Source organism: Trichosurus vulpecula, chromosome 5 (assembly GCF_011100635.1).
Source record: "Trichosurus vulpecula isolate mTriVul1 chromosome 5, mTriVul1.pri, whole genome shotgun sequence".
Classification (NCBI taxonomy): Eukaryota; Metazoa; Chordata; class Mammalia; order Diprotodontia; family Phalangeridae; genus Trichosurus; species Trichosurus vulpecula.
The window spans coordinates 247,440,569-247,462,979 of record NC_050577.1 but is presented as its reverse complement, the minus strand read 5'-3'; the positions used below and the strand labels follow the sequence as shown (position 1 = coordinate 247,462,979).

General features: G+C 36.4%; 1 protein-coding gene across 1 annotated transcript in view; it reads left to right on the top strand.

Annotated features, from left to right (window-relative positions):
* The window catches only part of RAB21 (RAB21, member RAS oncogene family), a 34,337-nt gene extending 14,676 nt beyond the window's left edge, over positions 1–19,661 (top strand). Inside the window, exons 4-7 of the mRNA XM_036759466.1 lie at positions 1,745–1,808; positions 6,752–6,806; positions 13,087–13,175; positions 15,415–19,661. Coding sequence (XP_036615361.1) covers positions 1,745–1,808; positions 6,752–6,806; positions 13,087–13,175; positions 15,415–15,554 — 348 coding nt within the window. The 3' untranslated portion in view covers positions 15,555–19,661. The remainder of the gene's footprint in view (positions 1–1,744; positions 1,809–6,751; positions 6,807–13,086; positions 13,176–15,414) is intronic.
* Positions 19,662–22,411: the final 2,750 nt, after the last annotated feature.

Sequence of the window (22,411 nt, the reverse complement as noted above, 5' to 3'; positions counted from 1 at the left end):
GTAGAGGTAAAGTTGTAGTTGGAAGAAAGAAGAGCGTGTTTGGGTCCTTTGTCCTTCCCTGAGGTGTATGATGGTTTTGTGTAACAATTTAGTTCAGGTCAACTGTGTAAAAAAATCTTTCATACTACTCTTCCCCTTCTAATCCATGTTACAAATGGTAGGTCTCTTTACAGATGTTTTCAGGCTAGAAAGATTATAAATGGGTTGGCTCAAAACCTTCTGCTGAGTTCCCTTCCCACTTAAGGAATTGTGGACAAATGAAATACCACTGTGCTTTTCCTTAAATCTCTACTTCCTTAATGAGGATTATGGAACCAAAGGGGGTAATTTTGTAGGCGAAAGCACTTTTCATCTTGAATTATAAGCTTTGTTTAGTGCTGAAATATTTAGCTGACTCTTTTATCTGGTGGCTATACCTACTTCTAATTTTGGATACTCTACCCGCTTGAATGCAGTATAAAGACATATAAATTAGCCTTTGAGTGTTAATAGCTAGTGGAAAAACTTTGCCCAGGAAGTGGAAAAATTTAAGTGATAAGCAGCCTGTAACTGTTAGAATTCCTCTTGTCTTGGTGTAGTTGTTTGGTGTTAATATCATTCCTCCTTGGCCTATTAGGTGGGATTCGTTTAAGGTGATATATTGATAAAATATGAGGGAACATGTGAAGGGTCAAAGAATAAAAGAAATAGTCAAATATTTTGTCCAAGTAAAAGTGATTTAAAGGGCAGGAGGGTCTTTTGGAGGTTAAGCAGTATATGGAAAGTGGTTAGGAAGAAGGCAAGGAGCTAGTGAAGGATTATATAATTATATAAATAAACTAAAGTAAAAAAATCTTTTATCAGGTTGAAAAATATAGATGCAAAGCTACATTTGTTAGAGTAAGCCCCATGTGAGTTCTGTCATTTCATTTGAGAGGATGAGGAGGGTCTAACCATTGTGATAATACTATCAAATTCTCCCTGTGGGAAACTGAACAAGGGTTGAAGGTTAAATGGCCTACAAGATAACAACCGATGTGTTATTGGAACAAAGAGGCTTAGACAATGCTAGACTGAGAAATGTAGGGCACAATACTGTTGAACAAGTAGGAGGGTAATAGCCTTTTTTCTTTAGTAGATCAGAAATTCTTACAGAGGTTCTTCTGAGTGTGTTCTATTTTCCTACAGTGAAAACTCTTGGAAATCTGCACTGATTTTTGGGGAGTACTGGGGCACATAGCTGAAATTGTTGTTGTTTTTTTTTTTTTTAATTTTAATGTGTTTTGTAGATTTTGGCTGAGCAGGAAGTGATTTGATTAGATTAGACCCCATTTTGACAAACTTCAAAGGAGCATTTATACTAGTTGTATTGTAAAAGTCTTCAAGATAATCAATTCAAATGAATCATTCTTTTTGATTCATATAAATTATAAGTTTTGCTTGTAAAGGAATGATTTAGAGGGATTATTTAGCTTCCTTTTGCCACATATTTTTCTCTTTCAGGGTTGTTTTCACTTTCTGTGTGTCTTGTTGCCTTTAAAATTTTTTTTAAGCTTTGAGGATGAGGTTTAATCATAACCAAAGAAACTTTGTGCACAGTTTCAGAAGATAAATTTTTTTTTTGTTATAAGGTGTGACTTAAAAGGGTGAGGACTGAAGTTACTTCCTTATAGTAAATTATTTATAATAGCATATTGTGTTAATAACAAAACACTTTGGTCTGAGGCTTGCCCTGTATTTAAATGCATACTTTTTGTATATACAGGTAAAAAACTGGGTCAAGGAATTACGGAAAATGTTGGGAAATGAAATCTGTTTATGTATAGTTGGTAAGTATTGTTTACTTTAAAGTTTTTTAACTTAGTCTGTGTCCTTCAGATTTCATGGAAGAAACATTTACTTTTTAATGTTCCCTAAGGTTATGTCAGAAAGGGAAGAAGTAGTCTTTTAAAACAGCTCCACCTAGAATCAGAATTTCAGTGTTGAAAGTTTTGACATTATCTAGTATAAACTTTGTTTTAAAGATGAGAATGTTGAAGCACAGAGGGTTTAGATGGCTTGGCCTAGATCACTTTTAGCATTACCTTTTTTTAAAAGTTGGTGTGAGTAAGCTAATGAATGATTCATTTCAAATGTAATATTTTAAATGCTCTTCACTTTTAAAAGATGACTCAGCTAACTTACTATCTTAATTAAGAAAATCAGCCTCATTTAATTAAATTTGCATTAATAAATAGTACAAATCATTTTTTAAATGGAAAAAGAAACTGCACAGTTTCAGAAGTTAATTTTTTTTTGTTCTAAGGTATAATTTAAAAGAATGAGGACTGAATTGTTACTACTTTTACTACTACTTTTTTACTACTTTTTTATTCGAGACAACAGAATGATGACATACAAAGAACACTGAACCCGTAGACTTGGGTTTCATTTTTGGCCTGGCCAGTTTACTATTCTTGTGACCTGAGCAAATCAATTAACCTTTTCAAGCCATCTCATTTGTAAAAATAGTGAAGTTATTTACCCTGCCTAACTTACAGGGTTTTTGTAAGGATTGAAAGAGGAAGTGTGTAGCATTTTTATAACCATAAACCACTAAAATATAAATTGCTATTATTTTATTGGTGAAGCATTGTGATGTAGTGGATAAAAAGCCAGCCGTTGGTTTAAATCTTGCTTCTGACATATGCTAGCTGTATGACTCTGGATAGGTCACTAACCTCTGAGTGCCCCATAGCAACTCTCTAAGAATGTAAGTTACATAAGAGATGCTGATCTTAATTAGTAGAGTAATTTTCTCATTGGGAGTTATCTAAACCAACAAAAGCATTCTTCATGAGCAAATCAGAATTTTAGTTATAAGGGAACTTAGTCCAAACTTCTGAACAGTATTTAATATTGTTTTGGGGGCAGCTAGATGGCGTAGTGAAGAGAACTGCTGTGCCTGGAGCCAGGAAGACCTGAGTTTCAAATGTGACCTCATATACTTAGTAGCTGTGTGACCCTGGGCAAGTCACTTAATCTCTGCCTCAGTTTTTCTCTTCTGTAAAATGGAAGTAATAATAGCACCTACTTCCCAGAGTTGTGGGCATCAAATGAGAGAATAGGGAAAGGGATTAGCATAGTGTCTGGCACATATTAGGTACCACATAAATATTAGCTATTAGTAGTAGTAGTATTTCCTTATGGCATCCCTTGTAAGTGGATCTCTAGTCATGATTTGAACATTTTCAGTAACAAACAATCTACTCTTGTGCAAAGCAGGCCATTTTTACTCAGCTCTAATTGTTAGCAGTTTCTTTGAGCTGAAATCTGACCACCTAACTTCCACTTGTTTTGCTGACTTTAAGCCAAGTGGAATGAATCTAATATTTTGTCCAGATAGACTTTGATATATTACATTCATGATCCTATCAACATAGGTTCTCCCTCCTCTGATACAGATCACAGCCTCTCCATATCTTCTTATTCTATATCATTTTTGTACATATCTTTCTGTAAATCTTTGTAAGTGATCCTAGCGATCTTCCTCTGAACCTTTACAATTTTGTGCCTATTCCAGTATAGCCCGTGGGCTGTCCATCTGTGGCTCTTTATGTTTTCTACATGAATTTTTTACATGAAATTTTCTATATTAATGTCATGTTTATACATGCTTTGAGTAATGTATTTCTTGTGCTTGAGGCATTATTTGCAGTATGCTGTAGCCCGCTTACACTTAGCCATCTATCTTTTTCCTTTTTGGCATGCCTACAATTTTGATTTTTTCAAGATGGTATTCTGTGTTTTTCAACCAAAATAATGGTATTTTAAAAATGGGCTTTTGTGGCAAAGAACAGTTTGGGATCATTAAAAGAACTGCATAGTTTCTTAAATGTGACTTTATTCCATTCTGGGCTCAGTTAATTGTTCATTTGTGTCACCTACCCAAGAAGAAAGGTAGTTTAGCTATTTGTTTAACTAGATATTATAATAACATATTTCATGCCCTTCTCAGTGATGTCCTGTCCATGGTCATTCAGAAAGATTAGCCTTTCCATCTACAATAGTGGTATTAAATTCAAATACAGACAGAATCCCAAAAGTTACATATTGACTTAGAAAACCACAAATTAAAATTGTGTTGTATTTTTATTTATTTTGTCAAATATTTCCCAGTTACATTGTTTGTCTATTCACTTCTGTATTTTTGGTTTTTTTTTAATTAATTGAAGCATTGCATTAACTTTTATTGAAGCCATGTTTTGCATAGCATTGTCTCAAATCAAGCTTGTTAATCTCATCCAAAAACTCTGGGTCTTACATGCCAAGCCAGGTATTGGCCACCTGTGGGCTTGTAGAATTGACTTAAAAAATGCTATCAGGACTCTTCATTTTTCCCAGTTACATTTCATCTCGTTAGTTTTGACTAATACCAGCCCTGTTGATTGATTCAAAATTTTATTTTTGTCATCCAGTCTTTGGCTATTTGGAGATATTTCTGTGTGTATATATCTTTAAGTTCATTTTGATATGAGTCCGAGTAATAGAAAAAGTATGAGACCCTTTATGTTTGTGAGTTTTCTTTTTCTTTCTTTTTTTTAGGGAGGTCTGGGGTATGAAACAGAAGCTAATATTTATATTTATTTACATGAAAAAATTAATGCTGCTTAAAGACCGCAGTAATCCTAATAAAAGTGACATAGTACATTAAAGTTTGCAGAATGCTTTGCAAACATCTCCTTTGAACTCTTGGGAGTTAGATGATACAGGTCTAATCCTCTTTTATAGCTGAGAAAACCAAGGCTCAGAGAAATTGAGTGATTCATTCCTTGTCCTGCAGCTACTAAGTATCAGAAGCAGGGTTTGGAGGGATATTTTGCTGCTTGCAAGTGTTGTAGCACTTTATCTTTACTGTGCACACTGCCTTCAGGAATTAGGTATTTTAAGGTATTGCGATGGCGAAGCAACCTAGGGAGTGTGGATAGGAAGCTAGCTTTGGGGTCCAAAGACATGAGTTCAAGTCTTGTTTCTTTTGATATACTAGCTTCATGATCCTGGGCTTCTCAGTTAACTTCTCAATACTCTAGGCAACTCTCTAACACTATAAGTTGCAGAAAAGGTGCCAGCCTGTATTGGATAGAGGAACTTTCCTAATTCAGGAGTTCCTTGTACCAGTAAAGTCACATATTTAGTCCTTATCCTCACTGGGATATGACCCTACCTAATTTTTAAAGGGGAGAGGGGAGTAGAGTTGAATATGTTGGCATTGCTATATTTCTGCATTTATTAAAAAATATATAGTTTGTGAGATTCATGACTCATTATGAGATAAGTAATTAGAGTCAGTAGCTAAGAACAAGGAAAATTATCCAGTATTCATTGGTCCTGTGTCTATCATTTGAGATTAGCTAGTGAATTGAGATTAGCGCGAAAGTAAGGGAATACGTTTTCAGAAGGATAGTTTAGTTATAGGAAGAGAGTCTACGCTAAGAGCACATGGGGGATCAGAGGTTCAGTATTTGCATCAGGTACAGTAGTTAGCACAGACATGATGGATTGAGGTGAGAGGAAGACTAACTTTCAAAAACCCCAAACTTAGACAGTTACCTCTTTTCCACCTTGCCCTGACCAAGGAAGAACGAGGTGATCCAAGTTCTGAAACCCAATAGAAGATAGTTTGGGGATTTTTCAAGGACACAGCCAGTGGATCAAATATAAAATAAACTCAGAAAGTGGGGAGAGGGGTTGACATGTAAAATGGAAATATTTGCTGAGGCCCCAGAACCCATAATCAGGTACTGGGGAAGTGATTCCCAAGGGTTAAGACAGCAGATAGAGCAACCAAAATCATAGCAGGATCTAGAAATGAACTAATATCAAAGTCAAACTTAGCAGATAAGGCAGGGCCAAAGGAGGACTAAAAAGTGTTGGCCTAGTGCCCTGAGGCTAATGTTTAATGAAATGCTTAAACCGTGTGAACCTTGAAGCATGATAAACCATTTACCCTTTTTGATGGTTATTGTGTGTCTTTTGCCCCAGTTGTATGCCTGTCCGTGCAATGCTTTGTAAACAACAAAGACAATATTATGATACTCTGGGGGATCAGAAATAGAAGGAAACTCAGGTTCTTTTAGCTTCAGACTCCTTAGGGTTTAAGGAACCAAAGAAAATGAGAATAAGTAGTGGTGATAAGAACCTAGTGGATTGTGCTAGTCAGATGGATTCTGGAATGATTTTAACAAAGTGAAGTGTCTTCATGAGGGAGAGGCAGCTGGGAGAGTCAGTAGAGATGCCCCCAAGGGACCCTGGCATTTATGACACTAAAAGTTCAGCCACAGGATGGATAGAAAGGCTTAGAAGAAGTCCTGTTAGCTTAAAGAGAATTAATGAGGTTTTGAAGTTCTTTATATTTGATAGTAGAAAATTATTTTACTATAACTTCAGTCATTTGAAAGTTTTATGATAATAGTTTTTTTGGTTGTAACTATCTGTATTTGTAACCTCATGTCATGAAATAGTAACATCTTGTAGAAACTGTAAGGTAAGTGCCCTTATGAATGGACTAGTTTTTTAGTTGGTTATGGGCCTGTTGAAGAAGTTTTGCTATAAACTTTAATCAATGCATATTCTGGTATTTTCTTCTTTTGCCTGAATTTTTCACTTATAACATCAGCTGAGAACCAGAAAGTTTGTAATCTGTAGTATTAGAAAATTGTGAAGTGGTTGTTGTGGTTTGTTGGTGAAAATGAGCCATTACTAAAAGTTTGTATTAAATTTTTTTCTCAACCAGGTAATAAGATAGACTTGGAAAAAGAAAGACATGTTTCAGTTCAAGAAGCAGAAACGTAAGTTGTGATTTCCTTAAAATAAAACTATGAATTCTTCCCCCCCCCCCAAGTATTTAAATAGTTTCCTTCAATAAAGCCCTATACTAGCCCATTGTAGTATAGAATGTCTGTAGCTATGGTGTACTCCAAGGCTCTTTTCTGGTTTCCTTCTCTTTTCTCTCTACATTCTGAATTGGTGGACCCTTATCAGGGTTCACTTTTCATTTTTATGCAGATGATTCTAGAATCTATGTATTTGAAGCCCTTGTCTCTCTTCTGAGTTCTAGTGCTATAACCACATGCCTATTGGACATTTTAAAGTAGATATCCTGCAGTTATCTCAAGCTTAGTATGTCCAAAACGTGTATGTGTCCCTCCCCCCGCTTCCAAATTTCTCAGTTTCTCTCAAGGACACCACCTTTCTTCAGGTCACCCAGGTTCACAGCCTCACTGTCATCCTCAGCTCCTCACCCCAAATCCAGTCATTTGTCGTATCTTCTCATCGCTGTCTCCTTAGCATCTCTCATATATGTCCCCTTTCCTTCCACTTACCTGGCCCTTACCCTTATTCAGTCTCACATTACCTCTTTTAGTGATCTCCTGATTGATTTCCTTGCCTCTAATCTCTACTGAAATTCACTCTCTACATAGCCACCAAAATGGTTTTTCTAAAGTTCAGGTCTGACCAGGTTACCATCTTATTTAAACTCCAGTGGCTACCAGTTACCTTTAGAAGCAAATAGAAACTTCTCTTTTTATCAGTTTAGGGCTCTTCAAAACTGATCTTCAGCCTACTTTCCACCTTGATTACACAGTATTCTCTTCAACTCAGCCAAATTAGATTTCTTATCTTTCCTCACAGCCATCCTTTGTACTACCTTGTCCCTCATTAGTGGAATGCTCTCTTGGAATTCTATTAAAACTCAATTCAAGTATCACTCCTAGTGGGAGGCTTTTTTGCCTCTTCCTCCTCCTTTCCTTGTATCTGTGTTGTCTGTGTTTTTATATATATATATATATATATATATATATATATATATATATATATATATATATATATATATATATTTGCATGTGAATGTTATCTCTCCTGTTAGAATGCTGGCTTCTTGTGGGGAGAGAGTATACCAGTTTTGCCTTTATATCCTCTGTATTCTACACAGTAGCTCCCACTTAATAGGCCCTTATTAAGTGTTTGATTGGAGCCATTGCCTGATTGATAAATGGTCAAATGATTTGAACATTTTTCAGAGGAGGAAATCCAAGCTATCAAGAGCTTAACGAAAAAGTTTTCTAAATCACTAATAATCAGAGAAATGTCAATTAAAATAGGTATGAGGTGGTGGCTAAGCTGACAAAATAAAGAAATGACATACTGGAGAGGCTGTAGTAAAACAGGTACATTAATGTACTATTAGTGGATCTGTGAACTGATCCAACCATTCTGGAAACTAGTTTGGAACTATTCCCAAAAGCTTTTAAACTGTATACCTTTATACCTGTATACCTGTATACCTTTAAACTGTATACCTTTTGGCCCAGTGATTTGGGTTTTTAACCTCAAAAGAGATCAAAGAGGAAAGGACCCATATGTAGAAAAAATATTTATAACAACTCTTTTTGTGGTGACAAAGAATTGGAAAATAAGGGGATGCCCATCAGTTGGGAGTGGCTAGATAACTTATACGGATATGGTGGAATACTACCATGCTGTAAGAAATAATGAATGCTTTCAGAAAAACCTGGGAAAATTTGTATGACGCAGAGTGAGGTGAGCAGAACTAAGAGAACAATTTATACATTGACAACAATATTTTAAGGACAGTCGACTCTGAGAGACTCAGGAACTTTGATCAACACAATAACCAGTTACAGTTGGTTGGACTTACGATAAAATATGCTATCTGCCTTGGGATAGAGAAGTGACTCAGAGTACAAATCAAAGCATATGTTCTTTTCTTCCCTTTCCCCTTCCCTCTTTTCTCTTCCCCTTTTTTCCCCTTTCCACCTTTTCCCCTTCTCCCCCCCTTCCCTCTTTTTTTCTTTTCCTTCCCCCCCAGCCTCCTTCCCTATTTTTTCCCTCCCTTCCTTTTCCTCCCAGCCCCCTTCCCTACTTCCCTTTTCTTTGTTCTTTTCTTCTCCCTTTCTCCCTCCCTTTCTTCCTCCTCTTCCCCTTTCTTTCTTGGACATGGCTAATGTGGGAATCTGTTTACTGCAACTACATATTTATATTAGCCTTTGTTTTCCTTGCCTTCTTAATGCATTTGGGATGGAGGGGCCAAGGGAGATTCGGAACTGAAAATAAAATATTTTTTAAAAGAAAGTTTAAAAAATTGAATGATTGGAATTGAGCTTGGGTCATAAAAAGACTATGCCAGTGGATCCACACTCAGGCTTTGTCAGGTTCTCGCAAGCCAGAAAGCCCACAAGAATGGGCTTGGTGATTGCTAATTTCAGATATAATTCACTATATATATTCTATTATATAAATATACATAAATTCAGAATAATTCACCACACCCAGGTGGCTTCAGCATACTGAATTTTCTGGCTGTAGGAACTCTTTAGGACCACCTAAGGTGTAGAGGAGTTGTGTTCTGCATCAGGTGGAGGGAATGCTCACACTGGCAATCCACATTCTTGAAATATTGAAGTGAAATATTTGGGTAACTTAACTCCTAAATTGGGCAACACTTGTTCCTTTATCCATTTAGTGTACAAGCACTTATTATATCCTGGCCCATTATTTATGTAATTTTTTGATTTAATCTCTATGGATATTCACTCTAATGGAATAGATTATATACCTTCTCATCTTATGTGACTATTGATATAGCTTTCTGTAAATCTTTGATAGAAATTCTAAGCCAACATGCTTCCTTGAAGTGTTTTAATATAGACAGCCTGGCCCAATGAACCATTTTAAAATAAGTCTTTTTAAAAATAGTTTCCAGAGACATGTAAAGGAATATCTAATTTACCTCTACTTCAAAAAAAAGAGTACAAGATAATATAAACTGATAATGATTGGCAATGAATGAATAAAAAGGGGATACAAATAGAAAAAATGAGGCAGTCCTTGCTGTCAGGGAGCAAGTGCCTACTATGTGCCAGACGCTGTGCTATGCTCTAGGGATACAAAAAGAGGTAAAAGACAGTTCCTGCCTTCGAGGAACTTACAATCTAATGAGGGAGACAACATGCAAATACATATATACAAAGCAGGATGTATGCAGGATAAATAAGAAATAGTTAACAGAAAAAAAGCACTAGAATTAAGAGGAATTGGAAGAGACTTCCTGTGGAAGTTGGGATTTTAGTTGGGACTTGAAGAAAGCCAGGGGGGTCAGTAGGAGGGGGTTAGAAAGGAAGAGAATTCTAGGCATGGGGCACAGCCAGAGAAAATGCCCAAAGTTGAGAGGTGGAGTGTCTTGTTTGTGGAACAGCCAGGAGTCCAGTGTCATGGACTGAAGAGTACATGTCAGGATGTACAGGTGTGAGAAAACTGGAAAGGTAGGATGCGGTTCAGTTTGGCCTTAAATGCCAAACAGAGCATTTTGTATTTGATCCTGAATGCAATAAGATTGAGTGGGGGGAGGGGGGAGGGGGAATGACATGGTCAGACCTGAGTTTTAGGAAAATCACTTTAGAGGAGAAACTTGAGGAGGCAGACCCTAATCCTGATGCAGTATGCAGTATTGGAAGTCAACAGAGTTTGGGGCAAGGTGGGTAGATTTGAGAATTATTAGTGTTGTTGTTAAGTCATTTTTTGTCCTTTTTGACTTTTCATGACCCCGTTTGGGATTTTCTTGGCAAAGATACTGGAATAGTTTGCCATTTTACAGATGAGGAGACTGAGGCAAACAAGGTTAAGTGACTTGCCCAGGATCACACAGCTGGTGTCTGAAGCCACATTTGAACTCAGAAAGATGAGTCTTCCTGTCTCGAACTCTATCCACTATGCCACCTATCTAGTATCTGAGGCCAGATTTGATCTCAGAGATGAGTTTTCCTGCCTTCATGTCTGGCACATCCACTGTGCTAAGTAGCTGCCCCTGTCATCAGCAGAGGGATGCTAATTAAATCCATGGATGCTTCTGAGATCACCAAGTAAAGTAGTATAGAGGGAGAAGAGAAGAGGGCTCAGGACAGGACCCTGAAGGACCCCTGTTAGAGGGTTTGATTAGGGGAAGGATCCAGCAAAGGAGACAGAAAGGTAGGCAGAAAACCACATTGATAAAAGGCCATTGAATTTGGCAACTAAGAGATCATTAGTAACTTTGGAGAGAGTAATTCCAGTGAAATGAAATGGTCAGAAGTCAGATTGTAAAGAGTTAACAAGAGAATGAGAGTAGAAAAAGGAAAAGTGGACACTGCTTTTTCAAGGAGTTTACTTACAAAGGGTAGAAGAGATACAGGATGTTGTTAGTGGAGCTAGAAAGAGCAAGTGAGGGGTTTTTCCAAGGGTGAGGAAGACATAGATGTGTTTGTAGCCAGTAGGAAGTGAACCAGTAGAGAGGGAGAGAATGAAAGTAAGTGAAGGAGTGGGGATCACAGAAGGGTCAGTCTGTTGGAGGAGAAAAGGCGGAGGGCATAGTCTAGGTAACGGACAATAGATTGTGGACAGATGAGGGGATTTCAGAATTCTGGAGGTGGTACATTTGTGGGGGATGGCAAGGTCAAGGATATGACCATTTTTTTGTGTGGCTAAGGTTGGGGGGAGTAACTCATAGAAGTGAAATGAGTGGTTAAGATATTCAAGGGAGAATAAGTATGTATATTGAAGTCCCCTAGTACGGAGGCAGGAATTGAGGAAGAGAGAAAAATTGTGAGTCAGGTACTGAATTCGTTGAAGAAGGAAGGTCAGTGACCTGGGAGTTTATAGATAATAGTTACTAGGATTTTGATTGTGTGGTTGATAGGAGTAGCATGAACATTAACAGAAGAGAGTTTACTACTGAGTGATGGAGGAAGGGGAAGAACCTGGAAGAGATAATGAGGAACAACTTCCCCACCTTGAGCTGAGTAAAGTGAATGAAGGTGCAGCCAGTATTGGGAAGGGTGGCCAGGAAGTGTCGTTGGGGGGAAGTTCAGTTTTGTCCGACTCTTCACAATCCCATTTGGAGTTTTCTTGGCAAAGATGTGCCATTTCTTTCCTCCAGCTTATTTCACAGATAAGGAAACTGAGGCAAACAGGGTTAAGTGGTTTGTCCAAGGTCACATAGCTAGTATCTGAGGCCATATTCAAATTCAGGAAGATGAGTCTTCCTGTTTCCAGACCTCACACTCTATCCACTGCACCACCTAGCTGCCCCTAGGTTTTAGTAAGAGCTGATAGAATAGAAGAGGAAAAGATTTAGTATGAAGGAGAGATTGTTGCCTATAAGACAGGCATTCCAGAGGACACAGTGGAATTTTTGGGTGGAGTTTGATTGAAACTTTGACATGGGAGAGTTGAAGGGGATAGGAATGAGCAATCAGGTGGTGGGTGATTAGGGAATGTGGTTTGGTTGATCATCTACAGGAGTTCAGAGACACTGAGATATGAAGGGTATGACCCAGTATTATTGTAATCCGCTTGTCCAGTCCAGCCCAAGACAGCTTTACACCCACTAAAGTGGAAAGAAAAAGGCTCAGGCAGTTGCATCTTAACCATATTATTTTCAGGTGGGGGCAGATATAAGAAGGTTCCAAATAGTTGTTTAGAGCATGTTCATATTTGTTAACTATTGAGTCCTAGGCCCAAACCCTCCTGCTTTCCCATCACTAAATATGTTTTTGAATTTCCTATTAGTGAAAATAACATTTTTATATCTGAATACTTCAAGGATTTGTGATTTGATTGGTCTAGATACTAGACTTAGCATTGCAGATCACCATGTTGTTTATGCTTTGGTCTTGATTGTTGCAACAATGACAAACACCTTTTAGGTAGCACATTTTTTGGTGATCAGAATTTGTATATGTGGTTATGAGTGAGTTGTTCCATGGAAAGTGAGATTGAAAGTATTTTGAAATAAATCTCTTTATGGAATCATACACTTTCATAGTTGAAGGCTCCTTTTAAAAGGCCATCTAGTTCAACATGTATCTGAGCAAGAATTTCCATATAGATAACAAGTTAATGGACCATTAATGTGAAATTGAAGTATCAGGTTTGATTCACATTTATTATTATTTTGGAGTATATTAAGACAGCTCAAAATAAGTATGGACTAAGTTGAACACCACATAAGTCATGGACTTTTTTGGCTTTTTAAATTTTTGGCATCTCATAATTTAGCTCCTTTTTTTCTAGGTATGCAGAATCAGTGGGAGCAAAGCATTATCATACTTCAGCCAAACAAAACAAAGGAATTGAGGAACTTTTTCTTGACCTTTGTAAAAGTAAGTGCATTCCGATTTATGTTTAGAAATGAGTTACTCTTACTATTAACAATATTCCTCTATGATTGGGGAAATGACAGGCAGTCTCACTTTATATTGTAGTGCTTCTATTATAAAGAAGTTTAATATCTACGCTCTCATCTGAGGCTTCGCTTCCCTTTGAAAGGAAAAGGGAGTGTGGTATTTGGATGCCTTTACACATTTTAAATTTTCTGCTTATGTTTGCCACACATATTTTCCCCTATATTATTCTCTTTATCTTGATAATGTTGTTTTTATTATGTAGAACTTGTTTATTTAATTGCATCAATTTACCTTTTCCATGATAATTTCTTCTGTTAAAAAATTATCTAATTTTCATACTTGAGATAAATTTATCATTCCAATTTTTTTAAATTTTCTTATTAAAAAAAAAAAAAGCTTAGTGAAGTTCATGATCCAACAGGGATTTTTTTGTGGTTTGATTTTTTTCCCCCATGTAATCTGTCAGTTCACTACAAAGGTTAAATAATAATCATACCCTTGACACAACAAGTTCTTAGGAATTTGCCCAGAGCATTATCAGAAAGATATTTGGTTGGATATTTATAGCAGCACTTCTTTGTAATTATAAAACTGGAAATAACCTAACTGTCCAACAATAAGGTACTGGTTGAAGAAATTGTGGTTTACAAATGTAATGGACTATTATAATGCATTTAAGATAGGTAAGTAGGGAGAGTAAGAGTCAGGGCATAGTGGGTAAAGAGAGTTGGCCTTGAGCCAGGAAGACCTAATTTCTTACACATACTGACTGTAGCTGTGTAGGCAAGTTACTCCACCTCCTGATGTCCTGGCAACTGATTAAGACTATTGGTGCTTACCTGTATTGGCAGAAGGAGTTTCCTTATCATGAAGTTCCCTATGTGGATGAAATTACAGGTTCATTTACTGTTCCTAAGTAGGAGAAATAAAAAAGAAGTCGTGAAAGACCTTTGTGAAATGATAGGAAGCATAAAAATAGAGTAAGAAGAAAGTATGTACTAATTAAAACCTTATAAAAGAAATCTCCAGGCACAAAAGGGACAAGTAAAGTTGATGAGGAAACTGGAGGTAGTTAGATAGCAAGTTATGGATATTTTATATTCTAATTTGATTTATTATCAAATAATTGTTACTTGTAAAGCAGGATGAATTTTTTTTAGTGTCTTAAGTTTATAATATTAAACAGTATTCATTAAGGAATGCTTTCCCCAATTTTTATTTTTCATAAGCTTATTCAGCTCTAATCTTTTGTGTGTGTTTCCCTCTTATGAAGTGAGATGAATAGCTGTTGTGCTCCATGGGTTTTTCCTTTATTTTGTATAATATGAGATAGTTTTGATTTGAGACAAAATATTTTTATAAAGCAGTTGAAGAAACACAGAGTAATTGGGTAGTCATCTTCACAGCCCAGTATACTTGGGTTCAGGTCTTTCCTGTGAAACACGTGCTTTGTCTTGTGTGACCCTGGGCAAGTCACTTAAATTCTTAATGCCCCACCAATGCAGAAATTTGTTTTGTTTGACTGTATGTATTTGTAACAGAGGTTTTGTTTTTCTTGTTTTCTCAGTGGGGGAGAGGTGAGAGAGAAAGAAAACAGATCTTTAAAATAAAAATATCATTTAGTTAATAACATTTTAAAAAATTCTTAGTATTCCAGGCATCTCTAAAAGTGTAAGATGGAGATTTGTATTAGTAGGTGGAATTTCCTCATCAGGAGTTCCCTCTGTCTCTGCAATGGCCTTATTTCTCCATTTTTCCTACCACCATCCATGAAGTCTGTCATGGCAAGTTCACCTACGTCATTAACTATAGTCTTAAATTTTTCTGAATAGCATTTTTAAAAGACCAACATTATACACTTTCATTTCCTCAAAGCAAAATGTTTTTTTCCCCAGCATTTAATGTCTTGCGACTATGATGCTCATACATAGATCTTGGTTGATAGTCTAAAGACACAAAACTCATTATAACTAGACATTAGACATTTAATTTTTATTATGTCTTGGTGCCATATTTGTAAATTCCTCCCAAATGTAAGTTTTTCTGGTTTGGGACCGTTTCGACATAGCCATTTTAATAAATGGTTGAGTTAAATTGAATAGTCATTTAAAAAATGATCTAATATAATAGGGTATTAACCTCATAGAAATATCTTTTGAAGCTTCTTACAGAAAATATGGAGCCAGCTTCTTAAAAGTATCTTTTTTTTCCTCAGGAATGATTGAAACAGCTCAAGTGGATGAGAGAGCAAAAGGCAACGGTTCCAGTCAGCAGGGAGCGGCCAGGCGGGGCGTACAGATCATCGATGATGAGCCACAAGGACAGAGCAGCGGAGGATGTTGTTCTTCTGGATAACTATTCTCTTAAAGAAAATTCTAAAAAAACAGAAAACAAAACTGTGGATCATTGCCCCCAATATGAAGACTGCCATATTCCAAGTCACATTCTTTTACCAATGGAGTTATAGAATTAACAGTATTTTAAACTTACATTTATAACACTGCAGAGACCTTAAGTGCTAAACTAGTGGAATGTGTGACCAGAGAATTGGCGTTTTCTACAGCGGTTAACAAAGCAATTACCAATGGCCTTTTTACATATTTTTTTCCTTTAATGAGGAATAATATGCATGTAGAAAAGACCTACTTAAAGGCTTCATTTATATTCTTTTAAATCAAATCATTATTTAATAACTTATATATGTTGTTGTTGGAATGGTATACATTTTTGCAGCCCTTTGTATTTTGTGGTAGGTTGTGAATTGTATCACTTCTAAACAGCAAATTGATTTTTTTTTTATTAGCAGATACCTGAAGTACTATTTTTGCAGGGTTAGCAAAAGCCCATAACTGTCAACTACTTTGATATATTCTATATTCATCCTGTATGCTGAGCTGGTAAAATACATTGTAAATTACATATTAAATATTTTATCTGCTTTTACAAGTGCAGGTGCAGAAACATATGTACAGTAGTCTTGTCAATGACTGTAAAGTGAATTAACATTTGGTGAACATGCATAAGCTTTTGACTCTATAATAGTCTCCATATAGGTCATTTTCCCCCTTCACCCTTAAGTCTTCACATAGAAGAGGGTTTTTAAAAATACTCACATTTTACTTTACTTGAATTGCTGCTGCTGTTTGTTGCCACATATTTTGCCTCTTTCAACCCTTTCTAATAAACAGCAGCATTTTGCTGTTGTTGAAAAGAAAGGATGATGGCCTCTGCTGATTCTGCTGTAGAATGGTTACCTAGAAGTGTTTGAGTGGAGCATGTTGAGCTTGTCACTTTTGCTTTGGCTTTCCCTTAAGCTTTATATAAAACTTGTCTGTGGGCATGGGACAAGAATGTAACGCCCCCACCTCCACCCCTTCTCCTCCTAGTAACAGCCACTAACCTACCAAAACACACAATCATAAATAGTTCATCTCCTGAGGCAGCACTTTGAGGCTTTTTTGTGAGCAAGTTGTTCTACAAGGAATGTTTATTCCTGTTCTAGTCTCCTGAGTTTGTGAAGGTAGTTTCATATAATGTGGCATAATTAACACTGGAAAGAATTTATTATTAAATTTATATTCTTGCACACTTTGTAAATGAATCCCACTTTAGTAGATTTTCTTTTGGGGGGGAGAATAAAATTATTAAGACATGTTTATTTTAATAGATTCAAGCAATACTGCACACAGAAGGAACACAGATTGTGGAAATAGCTGATTGTTGTTGTGTTCTGATATTTTTTCCATTTCTGTTATGTTTGGAAAATGAGTAAATGTGATGTCTAAGAAAGTGGAATGGTCCCTGGATTTACTTCTCATAATAATCAGTAATACAATTAGAAATGAGCAGAGGCTAGAATGATTGAAGTTTGAGATTTCTACAAAAAAGCATGGCTAACTTCTCAAGTAGGTAAGACTAGGCTGAACGTGTTTGGTATTGTCACAGTTTTGCCAGTGGCCACCTGAAAGAGTAGATCTGTTCTTTTCAAGGTCCACTGTCTCCCTCCCCACCGCATTTGGGAGGGGAGGTAAATGAAAGTGCTTGAATGAATGAACCTGCCTTCTTGCGTGGGTAGAGGAGCACTTTGTCTCTTTGTTTCTTTACCTTTTCTGTGCCAGTGACTTTTCTGTTAGGAGTTCTTTTATATCTTACTGCCTGCCCGTTCCAGACAAACTTAAAAAATCTTTGGTGTTCAGAACTTAACTAGAATAGACATATAATAAGCACTTTCATGGGGGTGAGATGTCCCTCCATTCCCCCCAAAACCCATAGTTTAAAAGTTAGTTAATTTGAATGAAGACAGGTTTGATCATTATTCCAAATGAAATACTGTAAAGCAAAGCAATTTTAGTAATGACATTTCTTTTTTTTGTAATCAAGGCCTATAATTTACTTCGTGATGAGTGGTTCCTAATGCTATCATTGAATTTTTGTGTTCTACAGGTAATAGTGCACTATTGTCACTAATAGATGATTGATAATATTCTCCTTTTCCCCACAAATAGAGTTCTTTTATTTTTCTGTCTCCCTGTCTTTCTCCCTTTTCTCTTTTGCCTTACTTTGTATTCCCAGTGCTTAGCACAGTGCCTGGTACATTACAAGGCACTTAATCAAAGCTACTTGACTGATTAATGCATTTAATTCATTCTTTTCTGCCTGTGCTTTAAAACTGCCAGGGATGTGCCCATATGCCATGTAATATCCCTGTTGGTACTCAGAGAATAAAAAACAAAAAGGTCCTGTTTTCTGTCCTACAGAAAAGATGGGGTGGAAAGAGAGGAAGGGAAAATAAATTAATGTGCTAATGTAAAATTACAGAGGGAGGAATTAATTTATGCTTATACACGTTTGGAGATATCTCCATCCATCTCTCTAATTGACTAATGTAGACCATTTTGTCCACATAATGTTGGTGACCTGGAAGAAGCTAGAAAAGAGCTCCTCATAAATGGTGTATAGACAGGACTTGTACTTTTGCAATTATTTCAGTGGCTATAAATTCTATACAAGTTTTTCTCAAATATGTTAAGAGAAAGACTCATGATATTCTAATGGTGTGCGGGGGAAAAGATTCTCCCTCTTGTTTGAAAACAAATGGAAAAACTCTGCCTTCAACTTTAACCATATGCTGCAATATTGTATTGAATTGAATGATTCTTTTTTAAAAAGTACTACTTTTGTTGTGTGAAGTTTGTTTATTAAAATATCTTATTCCCTGTGGACATAAGAAAGCCATTGTGGGGATATAAGTAGCATTGTCAGACAAGATTAGCATAGATAACTGTACCTTGTTTTTATCTCGGAAAAGAATTAAGAAAAACAAAATGTTTTGGGGAATTTGAGGCAAGTGTAGATAAAATTAGAGAAGGGAAGAAGAAAAGGAGACTAGAAATTGAATATAATTTTGCCATCTGATTTCTTTTTCTTTATCACTAATTTATCATAGCATAAAACATGTAAAGAATGAATCATGCCAAGTTCTTAAGAGTCTTAAAAAAAAAGGAATTGTTATACCATTTTTATTTTCTTAGGACTTGTTTGATGGTTCCTGCATGCATAAAAATTAACAGCATCAACCTCTTACATGCTTCTTTCTCACTTCTATTTTTTTACTTTTTGTATATGAAAATCTTAGAATAAAAAAATTGAACAATATCTTGAGCTCTTTGGAGGAAAAAATAACAGTAGAATAAATTTAAGATAGATTTTTAAGATATAAAGTAAAAGAAAGTAATTTTTAACCACTCGAAATCATAAAGCATCTTTTCCTAAAGGAATACGAATGGCAATGTCCCTGGTATGTGCCTATTTAATGCCTGGAGGAAGCATTAACTAGATTCTCCACAGATGTGTTTCCTGATTCTATTCTAGCATTTTGTTTACTTGATTTTGCTGATTTTGTTAAAAAGTATAAACTGTGGTCCTTTGAGAATATGTATTTGCTCAATTTAGTAAGACAGGACAGATCTGTTTTTTCTAAAAGTAAGTTGCTGTTAACGTGAAAGTCAGTGACCAAGAATGTGTATTTTGAACTCAAAACTATGCTACTCGTATGATTAACTTTCAGACTTGGGTTTCTTGTTTCAAGGAGAAAAATAGACCTTATGGGTTGTACATTGGCTATCACCAAATAGATTTTGGTTAAAATTCCAAAAAATCAGATAGCATTTTATTTAATGAAAATGTCTTCATCCTTGATATCACAGAATCATGACACTCCTGTTGGAAAACCTTTAATGACTTGCCTTCTAAATAAATTCAAAAGCCCTCTACAATCTTGGTTCCTACCTTTTTCCAGTGTTTTCTCACATAAACTGAGCTACTTCCTTTAACTTTAAAATATGAACTTAAACATGAACATTTTGGTGTACAAAGAACAGAAGAGGTGATTGTAAATGAAAGTGAACTTCTGTTATGTAATTTTTAAGTATATATTAAATATAACACAATAGTAGCAACTGCTCTGATTGTGTCCCCTTCTGAACTTCTGTTTCTTGAGTGTATTTTTAAATTTTCATTGATACTGTCTGTCTCTTCATTACTTTTGCTGCCTGCCCCCCCCCCCAAAAAGCCCTACTTTGTAACTTAAGATTCAAATCAACCTGTCCTACTCAAACTTGTCCATTTCATCTTCCATGATCATCTCTTCTTTAGTTAAGAACTCTTCCCTCATTGATAGTTGTAAAAAGTAGATCTTTTGTTTACATTTAGGTCATATCCATTCATAACTTCTTGTTAGGGTGTGCAAATATTTTCTAAACCTAATGCTTTCTTTTGCACTTTTGCTGTAATACTTCAACCATATTTCCTTCTGGTGAAATCCCATCATTAAAGGCCAAGTTCAGGTGCTATTTCCATGAAGCCTTTGGCCTTGGTAGCCTGACCCATTAGATTTCTCAAGTTGCGAGTGATTTTCCCCTCTTGAACTCTCATAGCGCTTCTGTGCACATATGTATTCGAATTTTCATGTCGTTAGCCTATTAAAATAGGCACTTTAAAGTCATTTAATGTGAATAGATGAAAACTTTATTTTGGATTTCTTATTTCAACCATTTTGAATGTCTAATATGTGTAAGGTGTTGTAGAAGGTACAAAAATAAACATTCCTTCTAGTAGGTTAGTGCCTAGTTGAATTTATATAACACCATCCTTCTATTTTGTAGATCATTTGCCCTCATGACTTTTTTGTGGAGAGATTTGAGAGGAGTGTAGAGAGAGGCTATAGAAACCTTGTACCTACTGTGGAGTTAGGGAAGGAATTAAGGGATAGGAAAAGAAGCATGATGCAGAGAGGGAGGCTTGTGGGTGGGTACTAAAGAGAAAACTTCATCCACTTCTTAATTTCACCTAGAGTGAAGTTAGTTATGACTAACTGCTTCCATATTTCTGTTTAGATGGAGATTTTAATTTGTATTTTCTGACCATGAGACTTAAATTCTTAATCCTGAGTTTAAAGTATAGACTATAGATTATCCTCAGTTAACTGATGTAGTAACTACTTTACCTTTCTGTAGCACTTTAAGGTTTACAAAGCATATTCCTCACAGTGGCCCAGTTGAAGTAGTTAGGGCAGGAATTAGTCTCATTTTACATAGGAGGAAACCAGAGCTCAGAGGTTTTAAGTGACTTAGTCATACAACTAGTACTGTAAAGAGTTGAAACTTGAATCCTGGTTTCCTGAACAATCAAGTCTAGCATTCTTTGTAATGTACTTACTAGTGGAAGTTGGCTCAGATCACTGGGTTATACAGTCTTACCAAAGGAAGGGCACCATGATTACATTGGTCAAACTATAGTGGGTAGGAGTTGAAGTTCAGTGAAGTTGTGTTATGGGTAGGGAAGGTAAACAACATGAACAATTGACCTGGAGATATTTTAGTGGCAATAGAGTCCCTTGAGGCAGGTATCTTGGAAACTTTATTGCCTAAGCATATACCTACGTAGTGCAGCACACCCTTTTATGGGTATGGCTAAAGTAGGGATAGGAGATAATGCCGTTACCACCAAGTGGGAATAAATTTACAAATATGTCGCAGGAGAAGCATGACTCTTCACTCCCTTTTAGTGAGAGTGGTTTGGCATAGAAAAGCATGATCTTTTATAGTAGGCTGCTTGGTTATTTGATTGTCTCATTTCTATATAATAATGCCTTCCAAAAAACTTGAAATTTTGAGTACCAATTTTTTTCCTTAAGCGTTTTGGTAGATAAATGTTGGGCATGTGCAAATAATTGCCAGATAAGGGGATTTCCAAGGATATCCAGGGTCTAGTTCCTGCCTTGAATGAGCCTTATGAGCTAGTAGAGGTGTGTGACACAAATAACTATTAAAAAAAACAACAACAACCCTATCTTAATGCAAAGAAACAAGTTGAAATTTGTCAGAACAAAGTTTCTAATAATTTCTGTTGTTTTCAGTTGTGTCTGACTCTTGATGACCCCATTTGGGGTTTTCCTGGCAAAGATACTGGACTGGTTTGCCATTTCCTTCTCCAGCTCATTTTACAGATGAGGAAACTAAAACAAACTGGGCTAAGTGACTTGTCCAGGGTCACACAGCTAATGTCAAGCCAGATTTGAACTCGGGGGAAAAAGAGTTCCTGACTCCAGGCCCAGCTACCTAGCTGCCCCAATAAATGTTATTGAGTCATTTTTCTGTACTGTCCAATTTTTCATGACCCCCTTTGTGGTTTTCTTGGCAAAGATATGGGAATGGTTTGCCATTTCCTTCTCCAGCTCATTTTGCAGATGAGGAAACTGAGGCAAACAGGGTTAAGTGACCTGCCCAGGGTCACCCAGCTAGTAAGTGTCTGAGACTGGATTTGAACTCAGGAGAATGAGTCTTCCTGATCCAGGCCCTGCACTCATTCTACTGTGCCACCTAGCTGCCTTCTAACAATTAGAACTCCCCAAAAGCCAATGAGCTGCCCCTTTTCCTAGAATTCTTTAAGCAGATGATGGATGAGCACTTAAGTTGGTTATACCATGGACTTCTTTTGAGTGTGGGTTAGAGTAAATGCCTCCTGAGATCCCTTACAACTCCTCAGTTTTGTGATCCTGTGTCTGAGAAGTTCAAACAATGCTATGTGAAATCTAAAGCTGGGGATGATAGGGCAGAATATTAATAGACAACCAAATGAAGAATAAAGTTTTAAAGCTACATACATATATTTGCATAGGTGCACACACATTCTGTACCTCCAAATCAACATGA